At 42.7% G+C, this 25,244-nt stretch overlaps 1 protein-coding gene across 2 annotated transcripts; it reads left to right on the top strand.

Annotated features, from left to right (window-relative positions):
* Positions 1–841: 841 nt before the first annotated feature.
* Positions 842–25,035, top strand: LOC133366579 (interleukin-27 subunit alpha-like). 2 transcript variants are annotated; one of them, XM_061589826.1, is made up of 6 exons: positions 842–1,230; positions 3,918–4,305; positions 21,460–21,656; positions 22,206–22,304; positions 24,510–24,674; positions 24,765–25,035. In XM_061589826.1, the coding sequence occupies exons 2-6, from the start codon at positions 3,972–3,974 to the stop codon at positions 24,993–24,995; spliced, it is 1,026 nt and encodes a 341-aa protein (XP_061445810.1). In that variant the 5' UTR covers positions 842–1,230; positions 3,918–3,971; the 3' UTR covers positions 24,996–25,035. The 2 variants fall into 2 exon arrangements, with proteins under 2 accessions (XP_061445810.1, XP_061445811.1); XM_061589827.1 differs by lacking the exons at positions 842–1,230; positions 3,918–4,305 and adding an exon at positions 18,928–19,123.
* The last annotated feature ends 209 nt before the right edge of the window (positions 25,036–25,244 follow it).

Raw genomic sequence — 25,244 nt, 5'->3', positions numbered from 1 at the left:
CCCCTCCCCTCTTCCTCCTTCCCTACTCAGAGGCACGTTACCAAATTCTTCCCAGCTACACAGGAAGTGGATTGGACTGAAAGACCAGCCTTAATTGTGTTTGCGTTTTTACAAATTTGTAGTGCAGTACAATTATCTCAGAGAGAAGGTCAAGTCTCCGCTCCCCTGGTGCATTCAATATAGCTGCCCAATTTCCCTGCTTTTTAAAGTTTGGTAGAAACATCTGTTGGCTGTAGGTACATTCTTAAACCGCAGGGTTTTTTGCCTATTAGTGAATATTTTATTTATTCATTACATTTTATCCCACCTTTCCTCCAAGGAGCTCAAGGTGTACAAATGTGGTTTGCCTCTTCCCAATTTTATCCTCATAACAACCCTGTGAGGTAGGTTAGGCTGAGACACAGTGATAGGCCGAAGGTCACCCAGTGAGCTACATGGCAGTGAGGATTTGAACCCTGATCTCCCAGGACCCAGTGTGACACTAAGCCCTGCACCACACCGACTCTTCACACTTAGAAGAGGCATTCCTTCTAAGAGTGAAAGGAGGAATGCCTCTTCTCAGATTGTGTGAGCTATCTACAGTTTTACTTGTATTTAAAAATAGCTTTTTTAAAAAAAATATTGCCTTTTTATATTTATAAGGGTATTTATAAACCACCTAAAAATATCACAGTGTTGACCACTAAAGAGCACAATAAAGTAAATTCAAACAAAACATAGGACCAACAATCTATTGATCTAATTCATTCATCAGCTAAACGTTGCAACCCTAGTGTTAATAGTTATGTATCTCTGAGACCACGCCTAGTATACAGTTTTGATTTCCTCCGTTAAACTTTAGAGCAGGAGTGGGGAACCAATGAGCCTCCAGATGTTGCTGACCTACAACTGCGATCATCCTTGCCTCATCCATGTGGGAACGAATAATACTGCCAATCAGAGCTACAAAGAACTCACGTCAGACTTTGAAGCTCTAGGAAGGAAATTTAAGGACTTTGGGGCCCAGATAGTTTTCTCGTCCACCCTTCCGGTACTTAGAAAAGGAGTGGAAAAGGAAAGAAAAATACTCCAGGTGAATGACTGGCTATGAAGATGGTGCCTACATGAGAGATTTGGATTCTGGGACCGCGGGCTACACTTCCTGGAAGATGGACTGCTGGCAAGTGATAGATTGCACCTCTCAAGGACTGAGAATAACATGTTTGGCCGCAGCACGGAGAAATTCATCAGGTGAGCTTTAAACTGAATCCTAAGGGGGAGGGAGACATAAACTTGATGGTAACTACTAACAAAAGCTTTCACACAGTAGGAGGAACTGAGGGAACTGCTCTAATGGGGCCCAGTAATAGTCTTCATAAAAATGTAGGAAGAAAGCCAGGCCATAAATCACATGGTCTTCGATGTCTGTATACTATTATTTTTATTATTATTATTATTATTATTATTGTCTTTATTTATACCCCGCCATTTTTCCAAAACTGGAACTCATGGCGGCTTCCAGATAAAAATACTAATGCCCAGAGTATGGGAAATTACAGGATGAACTTGATCTCTTAATATAGGAGAGTAAATACGATTTGATAGGTGTAACTCAAAGTTGGTAGGATGACTCCCATGACTGGAGTACAGCAATTGAAGGATATAACTTGTTCAAAAAGAACAGAAGGAATAGCAAGGGAGCTGGAGTTGCACTATATGTTAAAAATATATATCCCTGCACAGAAATACAGAGGATGAACTTGGTAGCCCCAACCAGAATATCTGGATTAAAATAAATGGGGCAAGGGATAAAAGGAAAATGGTAATGGGAGTCTACTACCAGCAACCCGATCAAGGAAAAGACGAGGATGAAACCTTTGCAAAGCAAATTGCCAATGTTTCGAGAAGGCATGATGTAGTAGTAATAGGGGACTTCCATTACCCTGATATCTATTGGGAGACAAATTCTGCCAAACATATTCCCTTCAAGAAATTCCTGACCTCTGTTGGAGACAATTTTCTACACAAAGTGGAGGAAGCAACTAGAGGATCAGCTATCCTTGTCTTGATTCTCACCAACAGAGATGACTTAGTAGATGAAGTGGCAGTTACAGGAACTCTGGGGGAAAGTGACCATGCTGTACGAGAGTTCTTGATTTTCAAGGAAGCAAAAGCTGAGAGTAGCTATAAGCGTACCCTAGACTTTAGGAAAACCGATTTGAATAAACTCAGAACAATGGTAAGTAAGGTTCCATGGCAAGCAACCCTAATGAGAAAAGGAGTCCAAGACGGGTAGGAGTTTCTAAAAGAGGAAATTCTAAAGGCACAATGGCAAACAATTCCGTCAAGGAAAAAGGGGAAGACAGCAGAAGAAGCCAATGTGGCTTCACAGAAAGCTTAGAGATGACCTGAAAACAAGAAAGGACACATACAGGAAGTGGAAGGAAGGCCAGATCACAAACGAAGAGTACAGACAGGTAGCATGGAATTGCAGGGATGGCGTCAGGAAGGCTAAAGCTGAGAATGAACTGAGATCAGAGCTTGGAAAAGTTACTTTTTTGAACTACAACTCCCATCAGCCCAATCCAGTGGCCATGCTGGCTGGGGCTGATGGGAGTTGTAGTTTTTAAAAAGTAACTTTTCCAAGCTCTGACTGAGATTAGCGAGAGATGCCAAAAGCAACAAAAAAGCTTTCTTCAGGTACATCCATAGTAAAAGACAGAGAAAAGAAATGGTGGTACAGCTACTCAGTGAGGATGGCCAAATGATAACAGATGACAAAGAAAAGGCACAAGTGCTCAATTCCTACTTTGGCAGTCTTCTCCAAAAAGAGGGTCTATGACCCTCCTGAGAAACATGAAGTTGAAAGGGCAGGATTGCAGCTTGAGATTGATAGACAAATGGTCAAGGAATACCTAACCACGTTGCACAAATTCAAACCTCCAGGACTGCATCCTTGAGTATTGAAGGAACTGGCTGAAGAACTCTCAGAACCACTGTCTATTATCTTAGCTAAATCTTGGAGGATGGGTGAAGGAGGGCTAATGTCCCTATCTTCAAAACGAGCAAAAAGGAGGAATCTGGGAACTGTAGACCAGTCAGCCTGACATTGATCTGTGGGAAAATTCTGGAGTAGATTATAAAGCAGTCAATCTGTACGCACCTTGAAAACAATGCAGTGATTACTAGAAGCCAACATGATTTATCAAGAACAAATCTTATCTCATTTTTTAATCAGGTAACGTCCCTGGTAGACTGGGAATGCTGTGGACATAATATATCTCGACTTCAGCAAAGCTTTTGACAAAGTGCCCCATGATATTCTGATTAGCAAGCTAGCTAAGTGTGGGCTGGATGGAACAACTATCAGGTGGATTCACAGTTGGCTCCAGAATCATACTCAAACAGTGCTTATCAATGGTTCCTTCTCAAACTGGGCGGAAGTAACAAGTGGGGTACCACAGGGCTCAGTCCTGGGCCCAGTACTCTTCAACATTTTTATTAATAACTTGGATGAGGAGGTGCAAGGAATGCTTATAAAATTTGTAAATGATACAAAAGTTGGAGGGATAGCTAATACCTTGGAAGACAGAAACAAAATTCAAAGTGATCTTGATAGGCTGGAGCATTGGGCTGAAAACAACAGAATGAAATTTAACAGGGGTAAGTGCAAAGTTCTACACCTAGGAAAAAGAAACCAAATGCACCATTATAAGATGGGGAATACTTGGTTCAGGAATACTACATGCGAGAAAGATCTTTGGATCGTTGTTGATCACAAGCTGAATATGAGCCAACAGTGTGATGTGGCTGCAAAAAAGGCAAATGCTATTTTAGGCTGTATTAACAGGAGTATAGTTTCCAAATCACGTGAGGTATTGGTTCCCTTCTATTCGGCACTGATTAGTTCTCATCTTGAATACTGTGTCCCGTTCTAGAGACCACACTTTAAGAAGGATGCAGACAAACTGGTTCAGAGAACGGCAACGAGGATGATCAGGGGACTGGAAACAAAGCCCTATGAGGAGAGACTGAAAGAACTGGGCATGCTTAGCCTGGAGAAGAGAAGACTGAGGGGAGATATGATAACACTGTTCAAGTGCTTGAAAGGTTGTCACACAGAAGGCCAAGATCACGTCTTAATCATCCCAGAGTGCAGGACGTGGAATGATGGGCTCAAGTTACAGGAAGCCAGATTTCAACTGAACATCAGGAAAAACTTTCTAACTGTTAGAGCAGTACGACAATGGAACCGATTACCTAGGGACGTGGTGGGCTCTCCAACACTGGAGGCCTTCAAGAGGCAGCTGGACAGCCACCTGTCAGGTATGCTTTAATTTGGATTCCTGCATTGAGCAGGGGATTGGACTCAATGGCCTTATGGGCCCCTGCCAACTCAACATTTCTATGAGTCTATGATTAAGTACTCACCAGCTAAGCTTCGCAGCAATATCATCCCCTCTGTCTCCTGTTGCACAACTCTTTTGGTCAGGCCTCCAGAACAGGTGACCTGCCAAGCCAAACGCAGCCCACCATCTTTATATGATGGCTTGTTGGGGGTCTTGATAAACAGCCTATCTGTTTATGTGCGTGCTGCTGCTTGCTTGAGGATTGCCCTGGCATGCACCTGCCAGGCCAGTGGTGCATGGTGGGCAGCACATGTTGTGCAATCCTGAATTAAATCCAACTCATTCTCAAAGCTAGCAGGGAGAACCCAGAGGCCCAAATTCCCACTCAGGCACCTACTGGTGGTAAGGAAGCTCTGTGGGTGGGGAGGAGTTCAAGGGACTCTTTGTTCCCCTGCTCAGAAACGGCAGCTGCTCTAGGAAATAAGTTTTCACCACTGCAGATTTTGCTTTCTGTTTCTCAGCTTTTGAAAAGAAACCCAAAGGCCCCATTGGAAGAGGCTTACTAAAAAGACATCCCAGTGCACATTGACACACACACACACACACGCAATCCTTTCACCATGGACAGCCACAGTTCAGTTGCAGAAAGTGAGTAGGTTGTGGGGAGGGGAATCCCCTGTTGGGAGATGGCACTGTTATGTGAATAAACAGAAGCAGCTATAGCCTCAGTATTGGAAGGGCAGAAATATTGACTCGCGCTACCTACCAGGTGTGAGTGACTCCGTGGCTCACCTACACAGTGGTTTAGTGTGTGTTTGGTGCTACTTGCACCCCCTTTTAATTTGCATGGTTCGCATGAACAAACAAGCTATTACACAGTTTCCCCCCTGTAAATCCATACTAACCCAATCCACTGATAATACAAAAAGTTTAGAACAATACAGCTCCACTCCACTCATCTTTGTAGATAGTTTGCTTCGATGGTTTTTAAGGGGTGGGTGAGTCGTCACTTTCAGCTACTCCCCTTTCTCTGCCCACTAACTCTCCCATGAATTCCATTTTGTTTCTGGTGGTTTATCCAGCAACTTCCAACTGCTCTGTCCTCCCTTCTTCATAGTTTGCTGCAGCCTTCTTTCTTCCTGAGCAAACTTCCTTCACTCCTTTTGTTTCCAAAAAAATCACCCCCAAAATATCCATATTTATATTTTCTCAATATATGAATATTGATATTTTGAGAAAATATAGATATTGATGTTGATTTTTTAAAAAAATATATTGATATTTTCCAGTGGGGAAAAACGAATTCAGAAAAAGCAAGGGGCAGCAGAGAAAGGCAGGCAGATGACCCCACTTCTTTTCAACCACCAAACGTCAGGAAGTGGTGGGGGCAGGAGAGAGTGGAAATACTGCTCAGCTCAAAAATAGTTGCACATGCCCAATAACTGAGCAACTAGAGGGAATAAAAATGTAAAATTAGAGGGGGGGCACAAGGTAACAGCAACACAAATCCTTCCCAGAGGAACGCCTACTTGTGTGAATGGAAGACGACAGATTTGAAGCTACCATTGAGACAAAGTGTGGACCTTGCAAATCTATTATGACGGTAAAAGCAGTGTATTTGCTATGAAGAAATGCCTCCCATGTGGATAAGCCCTCACACTGTCCTAAAGAGCGCTGAGTGATGAGCCGAGGCTGCTGGCTGTGAGTCAGCAATATCTGAAGCAGCCGCAGCAGCAGCCACCCCCAGATTTCTGCTATGGGTGCCGGGGGTTTTCCACTGGCATTACTTAAAATCCCCTCAATTGTTTTTCTTGCTTGTCTCTTGCTCTCATGATCTGTTTTCCACTGAAACCAATCCCCCTCCATTCCAGAGTATCGTGGTCTCACTGATCAAAATATGAGGCTTCTGTGGTTTTTAAAACATGTTGCCACAGCTCTGGTTTGTCACAGAAAGCAAGCTGGGCCTCTGTGTTTTTCAGATCCAGGCTGTAGGACCTGCTAGTCTTATTACTCTTTTTTACACAGACACCTTGATGGTGGCCTCTCTGCAACAGAGAGAGAGGAAACTAAGCTGCGATTCCCAAATGACTCTCTCTTTCTAGAAAAGCCCAAGCCACTGAGAAACCTCCTTTAAAAAGGCAGGATGGTTGACCACTATGTAAGAGCCATCAAAATAATGGAACCTGCAGCGTGTGATTGGAAGAAGCTATAAGTCAGCAGTATCTCCCTGGCCAAACTTCACAACAGTGTCTTCTCCATCTGGAAGAAGCCCCATCTTAAGGGAGGGAGTTACGGGGCTACCACAGTTAAGTCCCTGCTCTGGCAGGCAGTCAGAGAGGCTAGGGCAACAGTGGCATGCTTCAATCAGCAATAGGACAGCTGGGAACAGTGTTGCTCCAGGGCATTGTGGGAAATTAAAAGCTCTGAGTGAAGTAGTAGAAATCAGGGGCTCAGGCAGGTGTGACTGGTAGGTCCTGCCTGGCATCCAGGAGCTGGCCAAAGGTGCCACATATTAACACCAACCCCCACCGATATGTCTAGTCACATGCAAATGAAGGAATGCTGAGCAAAGTCTCTTTAGATGGCCTCAGAGAATGGCACACCTAGGTATGACTCAAGAGATGTATGATTGTGATCACCTGTGTTTATTTTAAAAGTTTAAACGCAGCTGGAAGGGAAGAAGGTATGTCTTCAAAACTAGGGATCACTAACAGACATTAAAAATGTCCATAAGGTGCATAGATGGATGGATGGATTAGGGTAGTGAGAGTTTCTAGCTTATGTACTTAGAACTTAAGTACACACAGTGCACACAGGTGGCAGCCTAATTAGCCTTTGACACAACTGACCTACCTAGCCTGGTAGTTGTGGAAGAGAGTAAAAGAGAGTAAAAGGTACTTTTACCACAACCACCCTGGCTTCTCTCAACAAGCCCTACAGATGTTGGACAGACTCCAATTCCCATCATTCTCAGCCAGCGTAGCCAATGGCCATAAATGTTAGGAGTTGTAGTCCAGCAACATGTGGAGGGCTGCAGTTTCCTCACCCCTAACTTACAGGGTAAATAGCAATAGTAGCAAGGAAGGCTGAGCTCAGTGATAGATCATGTGTTTTGCATGTTAACGGTCCTGGGTGTAGTCTTCAGCTGGAAAAGATTCCTGTCTGCAGGGCCGGCTCCAGGCATGCCAGGGCCCTTGGGCATCAGCTTGTCTTGGGCCCTGGCGTGTGTGTGTTGTGTTCAAATTTAATTTCCCCCCCCTTCCCTCTAAAGGGGCGAGCTAACACACTCCTCAGCCCTGGATAGGAGTGCAAGCTTGGTGCTTTAATTTACCTGTCTCAGTGGCTCGGCCAGATACCAGACATAAACATAAAGTAGACACACAATACTGCTTGATCAAGAGGGGTCTCTAAACTGTGCAGACAGCAGTCTGACAGGAAAGAGAGCACCGTTTATTAATTGAAGCATCGTTATATAGGTTTCAGAAACAAAACAAGATACGTTATTATTAAAATCATAAAATGGGAATACAGTATTACACAGATAAAGCAAGCGCATCTTCTTATCCTTGTTACATTTCTCATAATAAAAAAGCGAGGAATTGATGAAGAATTTATATACTTGTCAATCTAAGAAACTTAATTGAAGATAAGAACTGAGGAACGCGAGGAAGAGAGTTAGATTGACACCTAGTAAAAGATAAATATGGGGCTAGTAAAAGTTATCCACTCAGCAGTGTGACGTAAAACTTATAGATACAATTCTAGCAAAGTATTTTGGGAACACTTCTAGGTTTGTGCTGAGTCCGCTACACTGTACAGGATGTGTAAAAGGAAACAAGACAAGAGAAATAGCAACAATCCAGAAGTGATACATTTTATCTCCTTTTCAAGATGTTACAGCCTGAGAGGCGCCTGTGGGTGTGATCTCTAACTAGAGAGAAGAAATGAAACTTAGAGTCTTCTGTTCCCCACCCTTTCTTAGGTCCATAATTCATTGCGACAATAGCTCTGGCTACAATGTACAACTCTTGGGGCCTAGAAATAAAATATTTCCTAACATGTGTACATGTGAATGCGTGCGGCATGTGTGCGGCATGCGTGCGGTCTACCATTGCCCTTAATGAAGATGGCAACTGCGGTTTCCCTAAGGGGATGAAGCCTCCGCCGCCATCTTTGTTGATGGCATGCGTGCTATGTGCTCGCATCTCTGCCATCAACTAAGATGGTGGCAGCGGCTTTGGTATCAAAGCCGTGGCCGCCATCTTCATTAAGGGCAATGCTACAAGGCAGGAGACAGGTAGGTGGGGCAAGGGAATGGCGGGCAGGCGGATGGTGCTGTGGATCTCAGAAGGGGAGCAGAGGGCCCCTGAGGGGCTCCTGTAGCTCTGGGGCCCTCTGTCCAGTGCCCCACCTGGCCGCCCTTTAGAACCAGCCCTGCCTCTCTGATCTCATACTGTCTCGTTTGATGGACATCAGGACTAATCTTATTTTTCTTCTACTACTGACAGCTGTACAATGTGTCCATCTGTAGGGCTGTGGGGGTTATGGTTATGTTGTTGTTTCTAGCTGAAAAAACTAAAATTAGAAAGAGAGAGAGAGAAAACTGCAGCCACCTTCACTTTAAAGACAAACCCACCTCTCCTGGAAATTCATCTGCCACCAAATTCGCCTGCTTTCAAGTTGTTGCAATGGCCCCACTGAAGGCGGGGGAAAGAGATATTCAGGCCAACCTTTCCCCTGTTTGAAACCTTGGAGAGCTACTGCTAGTAAGTATAATAGAGATTATAAATCAAGTTCCTATATTCCTATAGCTCAGGTGTGGGGAATCTTTGGCCTTCCAGATGTTGCTGAACTACAACCCCCATCATCCTGTTGGCCACACTTTCTGGGGCTGATGGGAGTTGTAGTTGTAATTCAGCAGCATCTGGAGAGCCAAAGGCTCTCTACTCCTGAAATGTCTCTTGGACACCAGTAGGCCAGAGCATATCATAAAAGCATCCAGGTTGGCTTCCTCTCTGACCTCAACAATAAGCCTGCTTTTTGAAATCCCCCTCCCCGCTTCCCTAAGTTGGTAAAAGCAGTTCATAACAGTTGCATTATGGCATCACAAATCTGAGAAGCTGTATCAGAGGGTTGCCAACAAAGGTCTTCAATAGCATCCCCATCAGCTATCCCAGAATCTGAAATTTCATTTACAAAGAAATTGAACCTCTAGCCTAGCTCTCCTAGAAAGAAAGTTATGGAGAAAAACATGCAAGTACCCTTCTAAGTAATTTATGTGAAATGAGCCAACCTAGCTGCTCCTGCTTGTCAATGTTATTAGCCAGTGAATGAAGTCAAAGCTGTGATTGATAAGTGAGTTGTTTGGACACCAGGCAATAGGAATCCCTGGGGTGAGCTTCTGTTTTCCCCTTTCTTTTAGAGCACTTTTCCTTCTTCTGTCTTCTTTCCCCCCAGTCCTTGGAATCCCCACAGTTTGCCCTTCCTTTTTCCAAAACAAACAGGATGCATATTTCCTGTGCTAGGTTCACCTGAGATCAGGTAGCACCTAGAAATTACTACCCAGTAAGTGTGAGTGAATTTTAAAGCATCCCCTCCTGCAAAAGGCAACTGTGAAAACTTTACAAAGAGGCTTAGGCATATTTTCTGCTTTGCAGGAGCTAAAGACCAGGGACTTATTAAGAATTCACTATTGTTAATTTAGAGTGCAGTGGTATAAACGTCTACTCAGAAGTGAGTCTTTGTGTTTAATGGGCCTTACTTCCAGGTAAGTGGGTTTCAATTAGTGTTCCTCCTCACTAAGTTACCTCCTTTTACTTCTCCCTCCAAACGACGGCAAAATAGATTTCCAGTTTTTATATGTATGTTTAGATACAATGGTAAAAGTTTCTATAATTTTAATAGAAATATAGCACAGCTCACCATAGAGAGAAGACTGTGGCCAGGTGACCTGTGTACCTGCTGTGTCTGCTGTCCAGGTGCTAACACTTGACAGGAAACTTCAAGGCCTCTGCTGTTTCCCTTCTGGTGGTTTTTTGTCTTTAACACAGACTTGGATCGGATAACTTTTGAAATGGGACTCCTACAAATAGAGTACTGTTCTCTGTAAAGTATGACTCATGGCCACTCTACTCCATGTAGGACTGGATCCAGGATGGGGTCACTGCATACACTTCATCCAGACTGTGTACACTTCATCCAGACAATTGATTTACCACATTCATATTTGACTTATTTGAAAATAGGAAGGTTTCTTGTTTTTAAAAAATCCATGACAGGCAGTGTCTGGGAGAGCAGTTATTTCTCCAAATTTCACGTAGTTCAGCCTTCCTGAAATTTCCCCTTGTAGATTTTGCCACATCACTCTCATTTTTATGCTTTTTTCCTTTTTAATCACACAACATGTAATAATTAGCTTACCAATGCTAGGAACCTATTACTGTTTGTTGTGAATGGTTTCTTGCTCTGCTGCCGGTGTTAATCCAATCATTCCAGCAATTATCAGCAAACTGCTACTTTAAAAGGTTAAAAAGGTGTACTTAGTTAACATAGATTTAAGCTCTAATTATAACTGACTAATTCTTGCATCTTATTGCCATTCAACTGCCACCTTCCCATTTTCTCCTTTATATCCCTGCCAATTAAGAATTAATTTATGTATCTGAGGAAGTAGGTTTGAGTCCACAAATACTTATGCCATAAAAATGTTTAGTCTTTAAGTTTCCACAACACTCTCTTGATAGTTTTTGCTGGACAAGACTGATAGGGTTACCCCTCTGGAAATTCTTAAGCTCAAAAAAGAAAAAGAAAAACCATTAGCTAGTATGACTGTGAGTATGACAAGGAGCTTCCACATTTTTGCAATCCTATATTCACTTATCTGGCAGTAAACCCCACTTAATGCAATGGTATTTCTGAACAGAGATGTGTAGAAGTGTGCTGTAAAGCAGATAAGACAAGTGTGGGGAACCTTTGGTCCTCCAAGGTTTGATGAACTGCAGCTTTCATCATCCCTGACCATTGGTCATGCTGGCTGGGGCTGATGGGAGTTGTAGTTCAGCAACATCTGGAGGGCCAAAGGTTCCCCACGTCTGAGATAAGAAATAACTTAAGGAAGTTATGCTTTATTTAAGAAAGGTGTTCATTATAAGTGAGTTTTCAGGTCCAGTCCAAGACATTTTACAGCATGAGTCAGAATGGTCCCCATACACTCCCGTCAAGGTACATAGTAGCCAAGGCTAAGGTGAAGTCATTTTGATACCCCGCAGATGCCATCCCTTCATCCTGGAAATAAAAATACAATAATTAATAACTAGCAGTTTGGTGCCCTTTCATGACACCCAAAACCAGCTGCCTCACTCTGTCAAATGGTACAACAGCATATGTACAAAGACTTGAGCTGGGTGACCAGGTTCTAGAATCTAGACCAGTGTTTCTTAAAAAGTGGAGTGTGCCCTCTCCCCGGGGGACACAAGTGTTTCCAAAACATATGTACGATATAAATAAAATGTGCATAAATATATTTGTAAAAAAACTATCATTTGTTTTTATTATTAAGCCCAACATTTTATTTATAATTACAAGTCACAATATTTCAATCCTTTTGAAAATTTAAATAAAATAATGAGGGGAGCCTGGTTTGAAGGGGTGTGTGGGATTTTTATATTAGCTAAAAGGAGGCATGGGTTAAAAAAGGTTGAGAAACACTGATCTAGACATTGTGTTGGTTGTGATGAAATCACTGGTTTTCCATTCATTTCTTTGAAACCCAGCTGGAGTCTTTGGCAGCCCTTATCTAGCAAGGAAGATTATATAGGCCTCCTGCTTTCATAAAGGCTGTCTTAACATCAGTTATGTTAGTATTCTCTGGAGTTCTCTAAATCTAGTCTCAAGACAACTCAGTGCAAGATCTGGGTTGAACAGGAGGGAGGGAGGGAGAAAGAGGTGGCCGCTTAACCCAAATCTCTTTATGATCTCACTAGGCAGCCTCATCTACACACTGAAAAGGATGAGATCCCAATATGGACATGCTTTGGGCTATGTGGGAAGGTTAGCAATTTTCCGTTACCCATTTGTCTCCCTCAAAAAACAAATCCAGGTATTTAAGCAGAGGCTAGATAGCCTTCTGTCAGGAATGCTGCAGTTGCATCCTACATAGATCCTGCACTGAGCAGCAGGTTGATCTCAAAGATCCTTTTCAACTTGAAAATGCAGTGGGTTGGATCCAGAGTCAGTTGAATGTAGGACCCATTGAAAATAATGGGAGACTGTTTTCAATGGAAATTAAGTTCCAGTAGCTTAGTTGGATACAGCCCTATGATTCCAGTGGCTATGTTCATTGTAGACCAAGGGGACCTGGGTTCAAATGTTTGCTCACTCACAGAGCTTATGAGTCACACCTTATGAGTCAAAAATCTCCCAGACCAATATACCTCCCAGGATAAAAAGAACATGGGTGTTTTGAGGAAGAGTGAAGATCAAGATGTAAGAACAACAGTTATAAAGAAATAGTGCCTGTTCAAAAAACACGATTAGCTTTGTGGTTGTTGTCGTTATGTGCCTTCAAGTCAACGACAACTTATGGCGACCCTATGAATCAGTGACCTCCAAGAGCATCTGTCATGAACCACCCTGTTCAGATCTTGTAAGTTCAGGTCTGTGGCTTCCTTTATGGAATCAATCCATCTCTTGTTTGGCCTTCCTCTTTTTCTACTCCCTGCTGTTTTTCCCAGCATTATTGTCTTTTCTAGTGAACACGATTAGCTAGCTATGCAAAAACTCAGAGGTGGCTGTCTCATCAACTGACTCTTACACTGTGGATCAGTAGAGAGCAGGAGCTGGAAACTGGGTTTCCTGCTTCCAAACCAAATGCTCCAGTTGCTTCACCGCATCAACTACAAAAATAATCACAATACAACTACAAGGGATGATGGCAACACAACATCCATTTGTATTTTTGTGTTTATTATGTCAGGAGTCACTTGTTACCAGTCATTCCCAAGCCATGGGAGAAATAAATAAATAGCAAAAGGCTCTTACAGATGAGGTTTCCCAATGCTTCTCTGCATGAGTCTCTCTCTGCACAAATGGTCTAGCCTCAGAGGAAGCTGTCTGTTACATCTCTGCATGTCGCTGCTTTAGGCTGGCTTCTTTCCAGTCTGAAGGCATACCAAGAACAGCATAACTATATTATTTATATATATAATTTATTTATTATTTGATTTATATCCCACCCTTCCTCCCAGGAGGAGCCCAGGGCAGCAAACAAAAACACTCTAAAACATCATAAAAAATTACTTTAAAATATATTACATCCTTAAAAACATATTAAAACAAATCATATTTAAAAACATCTTTTAAAAAAAGAAACGGCCGCAGCTGTCTTACAGCCAAAGCTGGTAAAAGGCACTCCTAGCCATGGAGGTCACCTGGGCCTCTAGCGACAAAGATGGATGCAGGAGCACCCCCAGACAACTGACCTGATCTTTCAGAGGGAGTATGACCCCATCCAAAGCGGGCAACTGACCAATTATCCAAACTTGGGAACCACCAACCCACAGTGCTTCCATCTTGCTAGGATTCAGAGTCAGTTTATTGGCTGTCATCCAGCCCACCACTGAGTCCAGGCAGTGGTCCAGGGCTTGCATGGCCTCTCCCAATTCAGATGTTACAGAGAAATAGAGCTGGGTATTTTCAGCATACTGCTGATACCTCGCCCAAAATCTCCTGATGACCGTTCCCAAGGGCTTCATATAGATGTTAAACAGCATGGGGGACAAGACGGTACCCTGGGGCACCCCACAGCACAGCTGCCAGGGGGTTGAAAGATAATCACACAATGCTATTCTCTGAAAATGACCCTGGAGGTAGGATCGGAATTGCTGTAAAACAGTACCTCCGACACACATCTCACCACGTTGGCCCAGAATAATACCATGGTCAATGATATCAAAAGCCGCTGAGAGATCAAGTAAGAGTAACAGGGTCGCATTTCCCCCATCCTTCTCCAGATAAAGGTCATCCAAGGCAAATTCATCCCATAACCAGGCCTGAACCCAGACTGGAATGGGTCAAGATAATGGTTTCATCCAAGAGTATTTGCAATTGCTGCGCCACAAACCTCTCAATCACCTTCCCTAAAAAGGGGGTATTTGCGACGGGGTAGTAGTTGTCACAAACCACTGGGTCCCGGGTGGGCTTTTTCAGGAGTGGTTGGCTCACCTCTTCTTTCATGGTGGCTGGAACCATCCCCTCCCACAATGACTCATTGACCACACCCTGGATCCACTTGGTCAAACCCCCTCAGCAAGCTTTAATAAGTCAAGAAGGGCAAGGGTCGAGAGGATATATTGCTGGCCACATAGTCGCAAGCACCTTGTCCACATCATCAGGCTGCATCAACTGAAACCAGTCCCAAGAAGTTGCAGCAGATGTTGCACAGGACATCTCACTGGGGACTACAGTAGATCTGGATGGGGCATCAAGTTTGCTACAGAGGCGAGCAACTTTCCTGGAGTCGATATCAACAGACCCCTTATAATACGGAAAAGCTCCACTAGATGGCTACTCAAGGATGCAATGGAGGCAGAGAAGTGGGCCTTCTTTGCTGCCCTTACCACCACACAGGAGGCACGGTTATGATGCTAAAAACTATAAAAGTAAATGTACTGCCTTCAAGTTGATTCCGACTTATGGTGACCCTATGAATAGGGTTTTCATGAGGCTGAAAGGCAGTGACTAGCCCAAGGTCACCCAGTAAGCTTCATGGCTATGTGGGGGTTCGAACCCTGGTCTCCCAGGTCATAGTCCAACACCTTAACCACTACACCACACTATATGTTGTATTAATTGTTTTATTGCATTTAATGTGACCGTTTAAAAAAAGTTAACAGTGGGGGGGCAGTCAGGAACATAGCGTGTGTGTGGGATTAAGTATTTAACCCTTCCCCCATGTTGCGATCCTGATGAAAATTCCCTCTCCTCTGCTTAGACCCAAAGCTGCACTGGGAGGAAAGCCATCAATTTCTTGCTGAAACATATGCCACTGAATTCCCAGAGGGCAGTGAGCTCTTGCCCTTATATTACACCTTTTGAATATAACCTTGAATAGTGCTTCCAGTTTTAATTTAAAACATAAAGTGTTTTAATATTTTTTAAAAATTAGTCTGAGAAACATCTAATCTGCTTGTTTATTCATGAACAAGTTCCACTTGCGAAATTCAATTTCTGTGAATTCGATGTGAATTAACTTGATCCATATCTACTGGACCCATATGCGGATTGGAACATAATACTACACTACACTACACTACACTTGATCTTAGCTAAAAGGCAGAAAAGCGAGATCTTAGCCAAAAAGCTGAGAACTTTCAAAGTTTGCACTTCTCTGAATTTTACAGTACATTTCTTGGCTCAATAAAGTACCAAAATGCACTAAAATGATTTTTGGATAAACTATTTTTACGTATGTGTACGTTGAGATAAAATATGTATTTAAATACATATTAAATACATTATTTGGATGAGGGTTTCTCAGACTGTGGGGGATCACCAGTGGTCCATGAGCTTCATTCAGGTGGTCGACCGCATGTCTATACAAATTCAACCAAAACACCCTACAGCATCTAGCTCACTGCATTACAATTGATGCAATAGGCAGAAAAATAATTAAGTGGTCTGCCAGGACACTCAGCGATTTTCAAGTTGTCATGGAGAAAAAAGTTTGGGAACTGATTTAGATCCATTCCAATCTGGGTTCTTCAGGCCTGGCCATGGGATTAAGTCAGTCTTGGTCGACCCTGATGAATGAGCTGTACAGAGAGTTGAACAAGTCAGTGTACGTAGGATTGCAGCCTGAACAGACACACAAGATGTGTGCAAAATATATGAGAGAGATGGCAGAGATTAAAAGAAGTGGATACACACAGTGAGTAGCTCAGAGACGGACAGTGTTGCAAGATTGGCAGATTGGACAGGACTGCGTTAATGGAGCCAGAACTACACTGCAGTAATAATAGTCCTAGCACAGTTGCCCAATACCTTCCTTTTGCAAGAGAGGTTGGGTGAGTGCTCTCAATGGCTGACCTTCTAAATACTTTCCCCCATCCCAGGCAGAAGTAGATGGGGAGAGTAAGACATAGAATAATTTGGAGGGTTTATACAAGAGAGGGAACTCCTATAAGGCAACTTCCCAGCTCTCAGTATTTCTCATGGAACAAGCATACTTCTTTCCATGGCGGCTAGAACACCCACATTTGCGCACCAAGCCTTTATGTGTAAGCACATGTTTGGATTTCTGCATTTGCAACACCACCTTCCATTCTGTAACTGCATTTGCAAAACTTTGGGACTTCTCTAGCAAAAGGGCCATAGCTTAGTGGTAGAGCATATGCTTTGCCATTTTGCACAAAGAAGGTCCTAGGATGGTTCAGTCCCTGGCATTTCCAGTTAAAGGGTCTTGGGTACAAGGACTTGGAAAGAGTCCCTGCTCTTTTTTAAAATTTTGATTATGTCTATATGGAATGTACTTGTGTTTGGTTGTAAGTCACCCAGAGTGGCAGATTAACCTCTGCCAAATGGGCGTCTAACAAATCTCATAAATAAATAAATAACAAATAAATAAAATAAATAAATGCCCTAGTCTCTAGAGACATGCTGCCAGTCCTTACCCCCCTTAATACTAAAACCTGGGGCCATCCAATAAAGCTGAATGTTGGAAATTCAGGACAAACAAAAGAAAGTATTTCTTCACATTAGGGATAGGCAAACCTATCAGTTTTGGTTCTCCAAGTTTCTCATTTTTCCAGTCTTAAATTCAATTTTCCACGTTTCTGCAACAATTTGCAATTAAAAAAAAAGTTCTGAAAATTCATCACCATTTTAGTGCACATTTCACCAAATAAACATATTTTTGTGTGCAGTTTTGACTAATATACACATTTTTGCAATAATATATACGTTTATGTGCATTTTACCTAGTATATGCATTTTTGTACACATTGATTGGTTGGAGAACTACATTGCAAAATTCAGAGAAGTGCAAATTTTGAAGGATGACTGTGTTGCGGTTCACATATTGTTTCAAAAAGTGTAAATTTGTTAAGTTCACCTTTAAATGTGAACTGGATCGAATTTCTCTCCCCTCCCTACTTCACACACAGCACATAGTTAAACTATGGGATTTGCTACCACAAGATGAAGAGATGGCCATCAACTTGAGTGGCACCTGGTTGGCCACTGTGAGAACAGGATGTTGGACTAGATGGGCCACTGGCCTGATCCAGCAGGCTCTTCTTATGTTCTTATGTAGACAGCTTTGGAAAGGAATTAGACCAGGGATTCTTAACCTATGGTCCATGTGTGGACAGGCTTCAGGGGGTCCATGAGCCGGGCACAACCTCCCCCCACAATTATATGTATGCATTTATAAAAAGCAGTACATAGGGACATAGGAAGCTGCCTTATACTGAGCCAGACCATTGGTCCATCTAGCTCACTATTGTCTACACTGACTGGCAGCAGCTCTCCAAGTTTTCAGGCAGGAGTCTCTCCCAGCCCTACCAGAAAATGCCAGGGATTGAACTTGGGGCCTTCTGCATGTAAAGTAGATGCTCTACCACTGAGCTACAGCCCTTCCCCAAAGTACCTGGGGAAAAGTGGCAGAGGGCTATTGTGCTCATGTCCTACTTGTGGGGTTCCCATAAGCATCTGCTTAGCCACTGTGGGAACAGAATGCTGGACTAGTTAAGTCTTTGGTCTGATCCATGATCCATCAGGCTCTCCTCAGAGTAAACAGTGCCGGGTTACTCGTACCAATGGTCTAACACTCAATATCAAGCAGCCATCTTGAAGCCACTCCCCTTGCTACTGCTGCTGGAAGATCAAGGAGAAGGAGGCAGCTGATCAGTTACGGAAAAGAAGAGCAGGAGGCCAACTAAAGGAGGAGTAACGTAACCTTGTTGTCTCAAGTGGTGAAAAAGCTGTGGCCAATGCTCCCTTCTCCCCAGTATCTCAATTCTGATTGCGTCCCTTTACAAAGTTCCTGCAGGATGAAGAGTTAAAACTCAAACCATATGGAAGAAGAAATCAATAAAGCAGCAAGTTGGACTGTCTGCTACAATGGCACTATTTCATTAAAGTGGGCTTCCTAATGTGCAGTCCTAAGGCAGACCCTTGCCAAAGAGACATGAGCAATAGTTGCCAAAGAGGAGCAGCAGTATCTATTCAGTGTGACATGGAGAGCTAGCACTGAGGAAGACTTTCTCTTCACTCATCCCAAATACTGCAATACAGTTTGGGTTGAGGTAATATTTCATGATGTTCTTTGCAGCAACAATTTTCTTTGGGGGGGGGGGATGTGAGAGAGAAATGTCAACAATGACCAGAACTGAAGTGCATGGGTGGTGCTGGAAAAGCCCAAGCTGAGTGAGGGCTCCAAAGGAAGAGAGGGAATCCCTTATCACATGGCAAAGCCGACAAATCCTCTTGACATGTGGTTTCCTTTTCCCAGTCAAGAAAAGAGGAAGCTGTACAAGCTGGTCTGCCGCTTCAATCCCTTGCTACTCCCGCCTCCGAAACTACGGTACAGAGCAGTGAGGTGGAAAAATCAGTCCCCAGAAACCAGATTGTTTTGCCTCGATTATAACAGCACCTTCGTAATTTGGGAGATTTCAAAGAAAATGAAAGTCCCTGGGCATAAAAAGGTCCCCAAGATGGGCCATAGAATCAGATTTTGCCTTCTTGGACAGGCAGACAGATACCTCACTAACCAGAGATCCTCAAGATGCTTTTGTGTGGTAAGAAACGAGGAAATATTTGTGATCTTTATATTTCTAGGGTTTCTTGCTTTGGCCCTTGAGTGTGCTGACTGGCACTGAAGAATGCCTAGTAGGTGTTTTCTTGGGCTCAGTGGATGGCAAACAATGGGCAATGCATGAAGGCTGGCTAATTCAGCAACAGGAAGAGGCATCCCAGGGCCGTCTCTAGTGTTAGCTAGGATGAGACAGAGCAGCTCAAGTGGCAGATTTTAAAATACCATTGAAGGACAAGCCTCAGTTTTTTGACCATTTCCAGTGGGGTCTGAAGGCAAGCAGTGAAGTAACTTTGACATAGGTCACTCTCATAATCATGCTTTCTTCCAAAGAATCCTGAGAACTGTTGTTTTGTTAAGGGTTCTGGAATGGTGGTTCTGTCAGGGGTAAACAAGAGTTCCTAGGACTCTTTGGCAGAAGCCATGACGGTTAAAGTGGTAAAAATGTGCTTTAAGTGTATGGTGTGGATGACACAATAGTGAATCAGGCTTGGTTCCGGCTCCTCCTTGGATAGAAGACTGTTTTAGATGCCGTCATGTGTATCACACTGAGTTTCATGGCAGAAAGAGGGAAAGAGCATAAACAGTAATACAGACAAATGGCTTAATATTTAACTTCGTGTATTTTACTTGGGAGGATGAGGGGAGGGACATTTGCAGGGTGGCATGTGTGTCCTACTTTACAGAGGACAGTATGCTAAAGTGCTGTTAGTAGGGATGGAATCTGTTGGCCGGTACCAGTTTGAAAGCATTCCATCGACTGAACAAGCCAGTAATCAAATCAAATCAAATCTTTATTATTGCGGTCAGCGACCCATCAAAGAAAATTTACAGGCAATTACAGTCAATTGACTAAATTACACAGAAGAGGGAATTAACAATAAATTGGCTACGGGGGGAGATTAGAAATATATAACAAATGGATACGTTGAACTGCATCAAAAAACTTAGCAGCTGGGAACAAGCCAGTATTGATTTGAGTACATTCTTTGTTCACTAGCCACTGCTTTTACAAATCCTTTTTTTCTTTGCAAAAAATATTGTCAACATTTTTAAAGGAAATATTGATAATTTTGAAGAAAATATCACTATTTTGAAAGGAAATGTCAATATTGTGAAAGAAATAATAAATGAAAGGAAATATTGACAAAATTATCATTCTTAATATTGATATTTTAGAGGTGGATTTTTAAAAAAACACCAATCTGATTTTGAAAATAGCCATGGAAAATTGCTACATAAAAATCCTATCTGCATCTATAGAGAATAAGTGAATTAATGGAAAATTTGGTACCAAATCTAAATTGGGCAGAATTCTGTTAGAGGACAGTCCTCTGTGAGGGCCATCCAGTCCAAGTCTGGTTTAAAAGACAAGGAACTGTAAAAAGGGAGAGCAGGAGCCTTGAAGCTGCCCATCAACAATTAGCAGCTCCTGGTTAGAAGACTGAACAAGCATACAAGTCGCCTGGTGTCTTCTCTGCTATGGTGACATGTAGTCTATTCCTGTTTATAGCATTTCTAAATTTTGTGCCTTTACATATAAATTACCATATGCAAATTGGCATCCTCTTTTGTCCCCTTTTTTGGCAATGCATAACTGGCCATCTGAAACTTTAAAGCAACTGAAAATACCTCAGGGTGGCCAGTAAAATTCCCCTGAAATTGTTTTTCCCTCTGTAGATGATGAGGTCACCTTGTGACAGGCCATCAAACCGAATGTAGGGTCACTTGCATCTCTGCTATAGTGCTCTCCTGGGAATTGCAGGAGCCAAATTGTGTGTGGGCTTTTCCCCCAATCAGTGGTGCTGTTAGGTAATTTTAGACTCTGGATTGAATGGTCTTAACCCCCCCCCCCAATAATACTACTGTGTATTAGGCTGCATGCACACCATATAGTTAAATCACATTTAAAGCACATGGCTTCCCTCAAAGAATCCTGGGAACTGTGGTGTGTCAAGGGTGCTGGGGATTGCAGCTCTCTGAAGGGTAAACTACATTTCCCAGGATCCTTTGGGTAAGCCATGTGCTTTAAATGCACCGTATGTACACAGTCTTACTTCAGAATCTGGTAATAAGCCAGCCCTGCTGCGTTTGGAGGCCTTCCTGCTCATTCTGTTGAGTGAGGCCCTGGATGTCTGCCCCAAAGTCCTGCCCTGATGGCACCTCTGTGGACAGATTCATCCCCATCCCATCTCAACCCTAGTTCTGAATATTTGTCCCAGATCAACAGATACATCCCGTGCAACAGAGTTGCTCCTTTTCTCATGTAACAACTACACCTTTTCCCTTCTTCCCATGATGACTGTTGGGGTCTCATTCTAGGTGCAGCACTCCTTCTCCAGACTCTTCTCAATTTTGACCTCCTCGTTCCCGCCACCTCAGCTGGGCTGCACAAGGAGAAGGGGTCCAATCTCGAGGGCATCCCCCAGTGGCGGGTGACTCTGCAGAAAGAATTTGATAGCAGCTTAAGACACTCACGGCAACTTCTCTGCAAAACAAAGAGCCTTACACGTCACTATGTAAGTCGACTTTTCTTTCTAACTCCTCTACACACCCACAGTGTAACAAGCTTTTGGGATATGAATTGGCTAGTTTCTGAAAGGAAAACGTAACAGCTTATTAGTCTATCAGTTCTCTTGCCTTTGGTCGTTTATCCAGTTCATCAAGGAATTAAAATCAATATCAACATAGATGAGAGTATTTGAAGCTTTTGCCACATTAATGTTAAAGAAAAACTGATTATTTGGTCTGATTATTTGGAACATTCTGTGTTATTCGTTATTGTTGTTGTTGCTGTGATCAAACTGTAATCAAAATGGAAGTCCAGTACCAACTTAGAATCTGAATGGGCAATAGTTTGATTTTATATTTTATTTTCTGTAGTTACTGCTAACATTATAATGGAATTGTTTGCCACAACCTTCAGCTCTTTGGTGGAACTAACATAATAAATACATCTGTCTCCTTCATCCCTCACAAATAATGTGTATTTCTTAAGACACAGTTACAGTGGTTGGTTGAAAAGTTGGCAACCCTACTTAGAGTCCTGCTGCTTTCTTTCTTCCCAGCTCTCTGATCGTCTACCTGGCGTCCAGCTCACTTTTGTACAACAGTCCAGGCTGTTTTCCTCAGTCAGCCTTGATCTCCGCACATGGCTTTCTCTTCCAGTAAGAAACTTTATTTAAAACATTTATATCTTGCCTTTCAATAAAATATCCTCAGAGTGACTAAAAATGACAATTTTAAAAAGCAACAATTAAAATGGTGTTTATTAACATCAGCAATCACTTCAAGAGGAGGGAAAAGCACATATAAAATATTAAGTGTCATTAAAAGCCTCAGGGAAAAAAAAGAAATGTTTTTCTACCTGGTGCCTAAAAGATGTTAAATTTGGCACCAGGTGAGGTAATAAGGACAGGGAATTCCATCACTGAGATGCTTCTACTCTGAAAAGACCCTCTCCTCCTGATAACAACTCTCCTCATCTCCAAAGGAGAGGGCACTCAGAGGGAGGCCTCTAAAGCTGATTGTAGTATCCGAGCAAATTCGTATGGGAGTTCATTGCCCTTCAGATATCCTGGTCCATTTAGACTTCAACCATTTAAAACTTTTTATTGTGATAGTATCAGGATGTGGAGGAAGGTTTGGGGTGGGGAAAGTATTTTATGCTCAGTGGGTTAGTTCATGGGGACTGTAAGTCAGGAGGACTACCAAGTTTAATCCTTTAGAAGGGAAGACTTGAAGGTGTAAGGGCAAACAAAGCTAAAGATATATCTCTATGCTACCAATTTATATGCAACATTCACTGTCAGGGCTTCCTCCAAAGAATCCTGGGAACTATAGTTTGATGAGGGTGTTAAGAAAGCTAGAAATCCTTGACTCTTCTCCAAGGGTGTAGTACAGGGTCTTGGGGATCCCTTACTTTTTGGGGAGCCAGGTCCCAGCAGGGTACCTATGTCTCCATTGTCCTATGAGCCAATTAGCATGAAAGGGTGTGTGTTAGCCACTTAAAAAAGACTTTTAAAGCACCATTCAAGCCTGGCCAGATTATTCCATAATCTTAGAAGATCGTATAATCTTAGGAGGAGGTGTGGCTGTGACTATTACGAAGGGACCCTGCACTTCTGAATTTGCCACTTCACTACTGCAAGAACTACTGTTTTTTTAAGGGTGATACAGACAGAAATTCTTTTATAGAATAGTCCTTGCTTATGCTACACTGGTTCAACTTGGAACATCTCACATTGCATCTCAGCTGCTATTTCCTATGTGGAGGGAAAATAAGAGTATCAGTGGTGGCTGGTGCCTAGCAATGGGGGAGGGATTCAGAAAGTTCAAATTTCATGCTAAATCTGTCAAATTCGTACTTTCCGAATCAATATCAGAACTGAAATACAGCCATCCTTTGAAATTTCCACTTATCCAAATTTTGCATTGCAGTTCTCCAACAAAACAATGTTTATAAAAGAGCATATATTAGAGGAAAGTCTGTCTAAAAATGAATATTTTATATTTATTTAAATTTATATTTATTGCTTATCCTTCACTATTAGGTCCCAGGGCGAGTTACAGAAATTTAAAATACTGTGCAGGATTAGTGAAAGCATTAGCAAAAATGCATTATATTAGGATAAGTTGATTGCAGAAATGTGTACACTAGTAAAAACAGCATTAAAAAATCTATTAGATGAATTCGCACTAAAATGCTGAAGAATTAAAACACAAATTGCTGCAGAAATGTGGAGAACTGAACTGAAGAGTGGGAAAATGAGAAACTGAAAGAACCACAATTGGCTGATCCTTCCATCCCTACTGCTGACCATTGGGGTCTGACTGTTAGGGTGGAAGGCAGAAAGACCAGCAGGAGTTGAAGCCAGAGCCAACGATAGGCAGAGCCATCTCCTGACTAGCTGTAAGTCAGAAGGCAGGCGAGTGAGGGCAAGCTGAGGTTGGTATGGCGGTGTCCCATTTGCCCGAATGGACCAGGCTCTAATGAAAGGTGCAATATAGGCATGGAGCAAGTATCAGCTGGTAGGGGGAATACAGATTAGGGAAACAGTGTAAGGAAAATGGTTAAACACCCTCACCCCATGCTATTTACCTGATCAAATTCATTGCCCCCCATCCTTTTCCAGTGGCTGCATTTGTTTTATTTTAAACTGGGAGATCGATTGTGGATTTTCCAGATTCACATGTGGCTTGGCCTTAATCAGTTATTAACATTTTGGATGAAAAGTATTGCCAGGCATTCCATAGTTGCTTGCTTTTGGTGATGGTTGTTTCCATGGCTCATGGGCGGGGGAGGGAGGAGAAAAGGCAGGACACCTGGATGCTTTTCACAGGTTTGGTTTCTAACCCTGCCATGTTCCCAGGATGTCAAGCGCCTGACCTACATGACCGAAATGCTGACGTTTTATCGGGGGCTGGTACAACAGCTGAGTGATCACGAGGCCATCAAAGAAGACTCCAAATTCGTTTCTAAGTTTCAAGATCTCAGCTTTTCCCTTCGAGACCTGAGCCGGCATGTGAGTTATCAGGTGAGTCTACCTGCCTTTTGTGGACACAGATGGAGCAAGGATGTCCTTTACCTTCTGCATTGTTTTACCTTTCTCTAATTCTCTCCTTAGATTTCACTTTGGGGCCTGCCATCTGAAAGCCAGCCTAAACCTACAGCCAAGCCCCTTCAAATCCTCCAGCACCAGAGTCGGTGGAGGAATCGGCAGGAGGTGTACCTCACCTTGCGCTCCCTCGAGAGTTTCCTGTGCCGTATCACGCGGGATTTCTTGCTGCTCAGGATTAAGATGGCTAAAGAAACTTCCCTTTCCATGGCTCCCAGATCCCCCCTTCTCCATTTCTAAACCTGCCAGAGAATGCCGGCATCCTGGCATCCAGACTCTTCCCCCCCTTTAGTAATTTATGGACATAATCTATAGGGTATCCAAAACATTTTATTTATAAATATTTATTTTTATATATATGTATGTGTTTTTAACTTATTTTTTTTTTCAATAAAACCACCACTGCTATGGCTATTTACAGAAACGGTTGTTTCACCTCACCAAAGGCACTTGTGTAAGCACGGAAAATACAAGAAAGAATGAAAGAGA

Source organism: Rhineura floridana, chromosome 11 (genome assembly GCF_030035675.1).
Source record: "Rhineura floridana isolate rRhiFlo1 chromosome 11, rRhiFlo1.hap2, whole genome shotgun sequence".
In the NCBI taxonomy this organism is placed as follows: domain Eukaryota; kingdom Metazoa; phylum Chordata; class Lepidosauria; order Squamata; family Rhineuridae; genus Rhineura; species Rhineura floridana.
Note: the sequence above shows the minus strand (reverse complement) of the source record. Positions and strands in the feature narration are given on the sequence as shown.

Bases quoted from the DNA above. Each gene is read 5' to 3' on its own strand.
- LOC133366579 (XM_061589826.1), top strand. From the start codon at position 3,972: ATGATCAGGGGACTGGAAACAAAGCCCTATGAGGAGAGACTGAAAGAA. The intron at 4,306-21,459 runs GTATGCTTTAAT...GTCTCATTCTAG, and splicing joins GCTGGACAGCCACCTGTCAG to GTGCAGCACTCCTTCTCCAG. The intron at 22,305-24,509 runs GTAAGAAACTTT...CCATGTTCCCAG, and splicing joins GCACATGGCTTTCTCTTCCA to GATGTCAAGCGCCTGACCTA.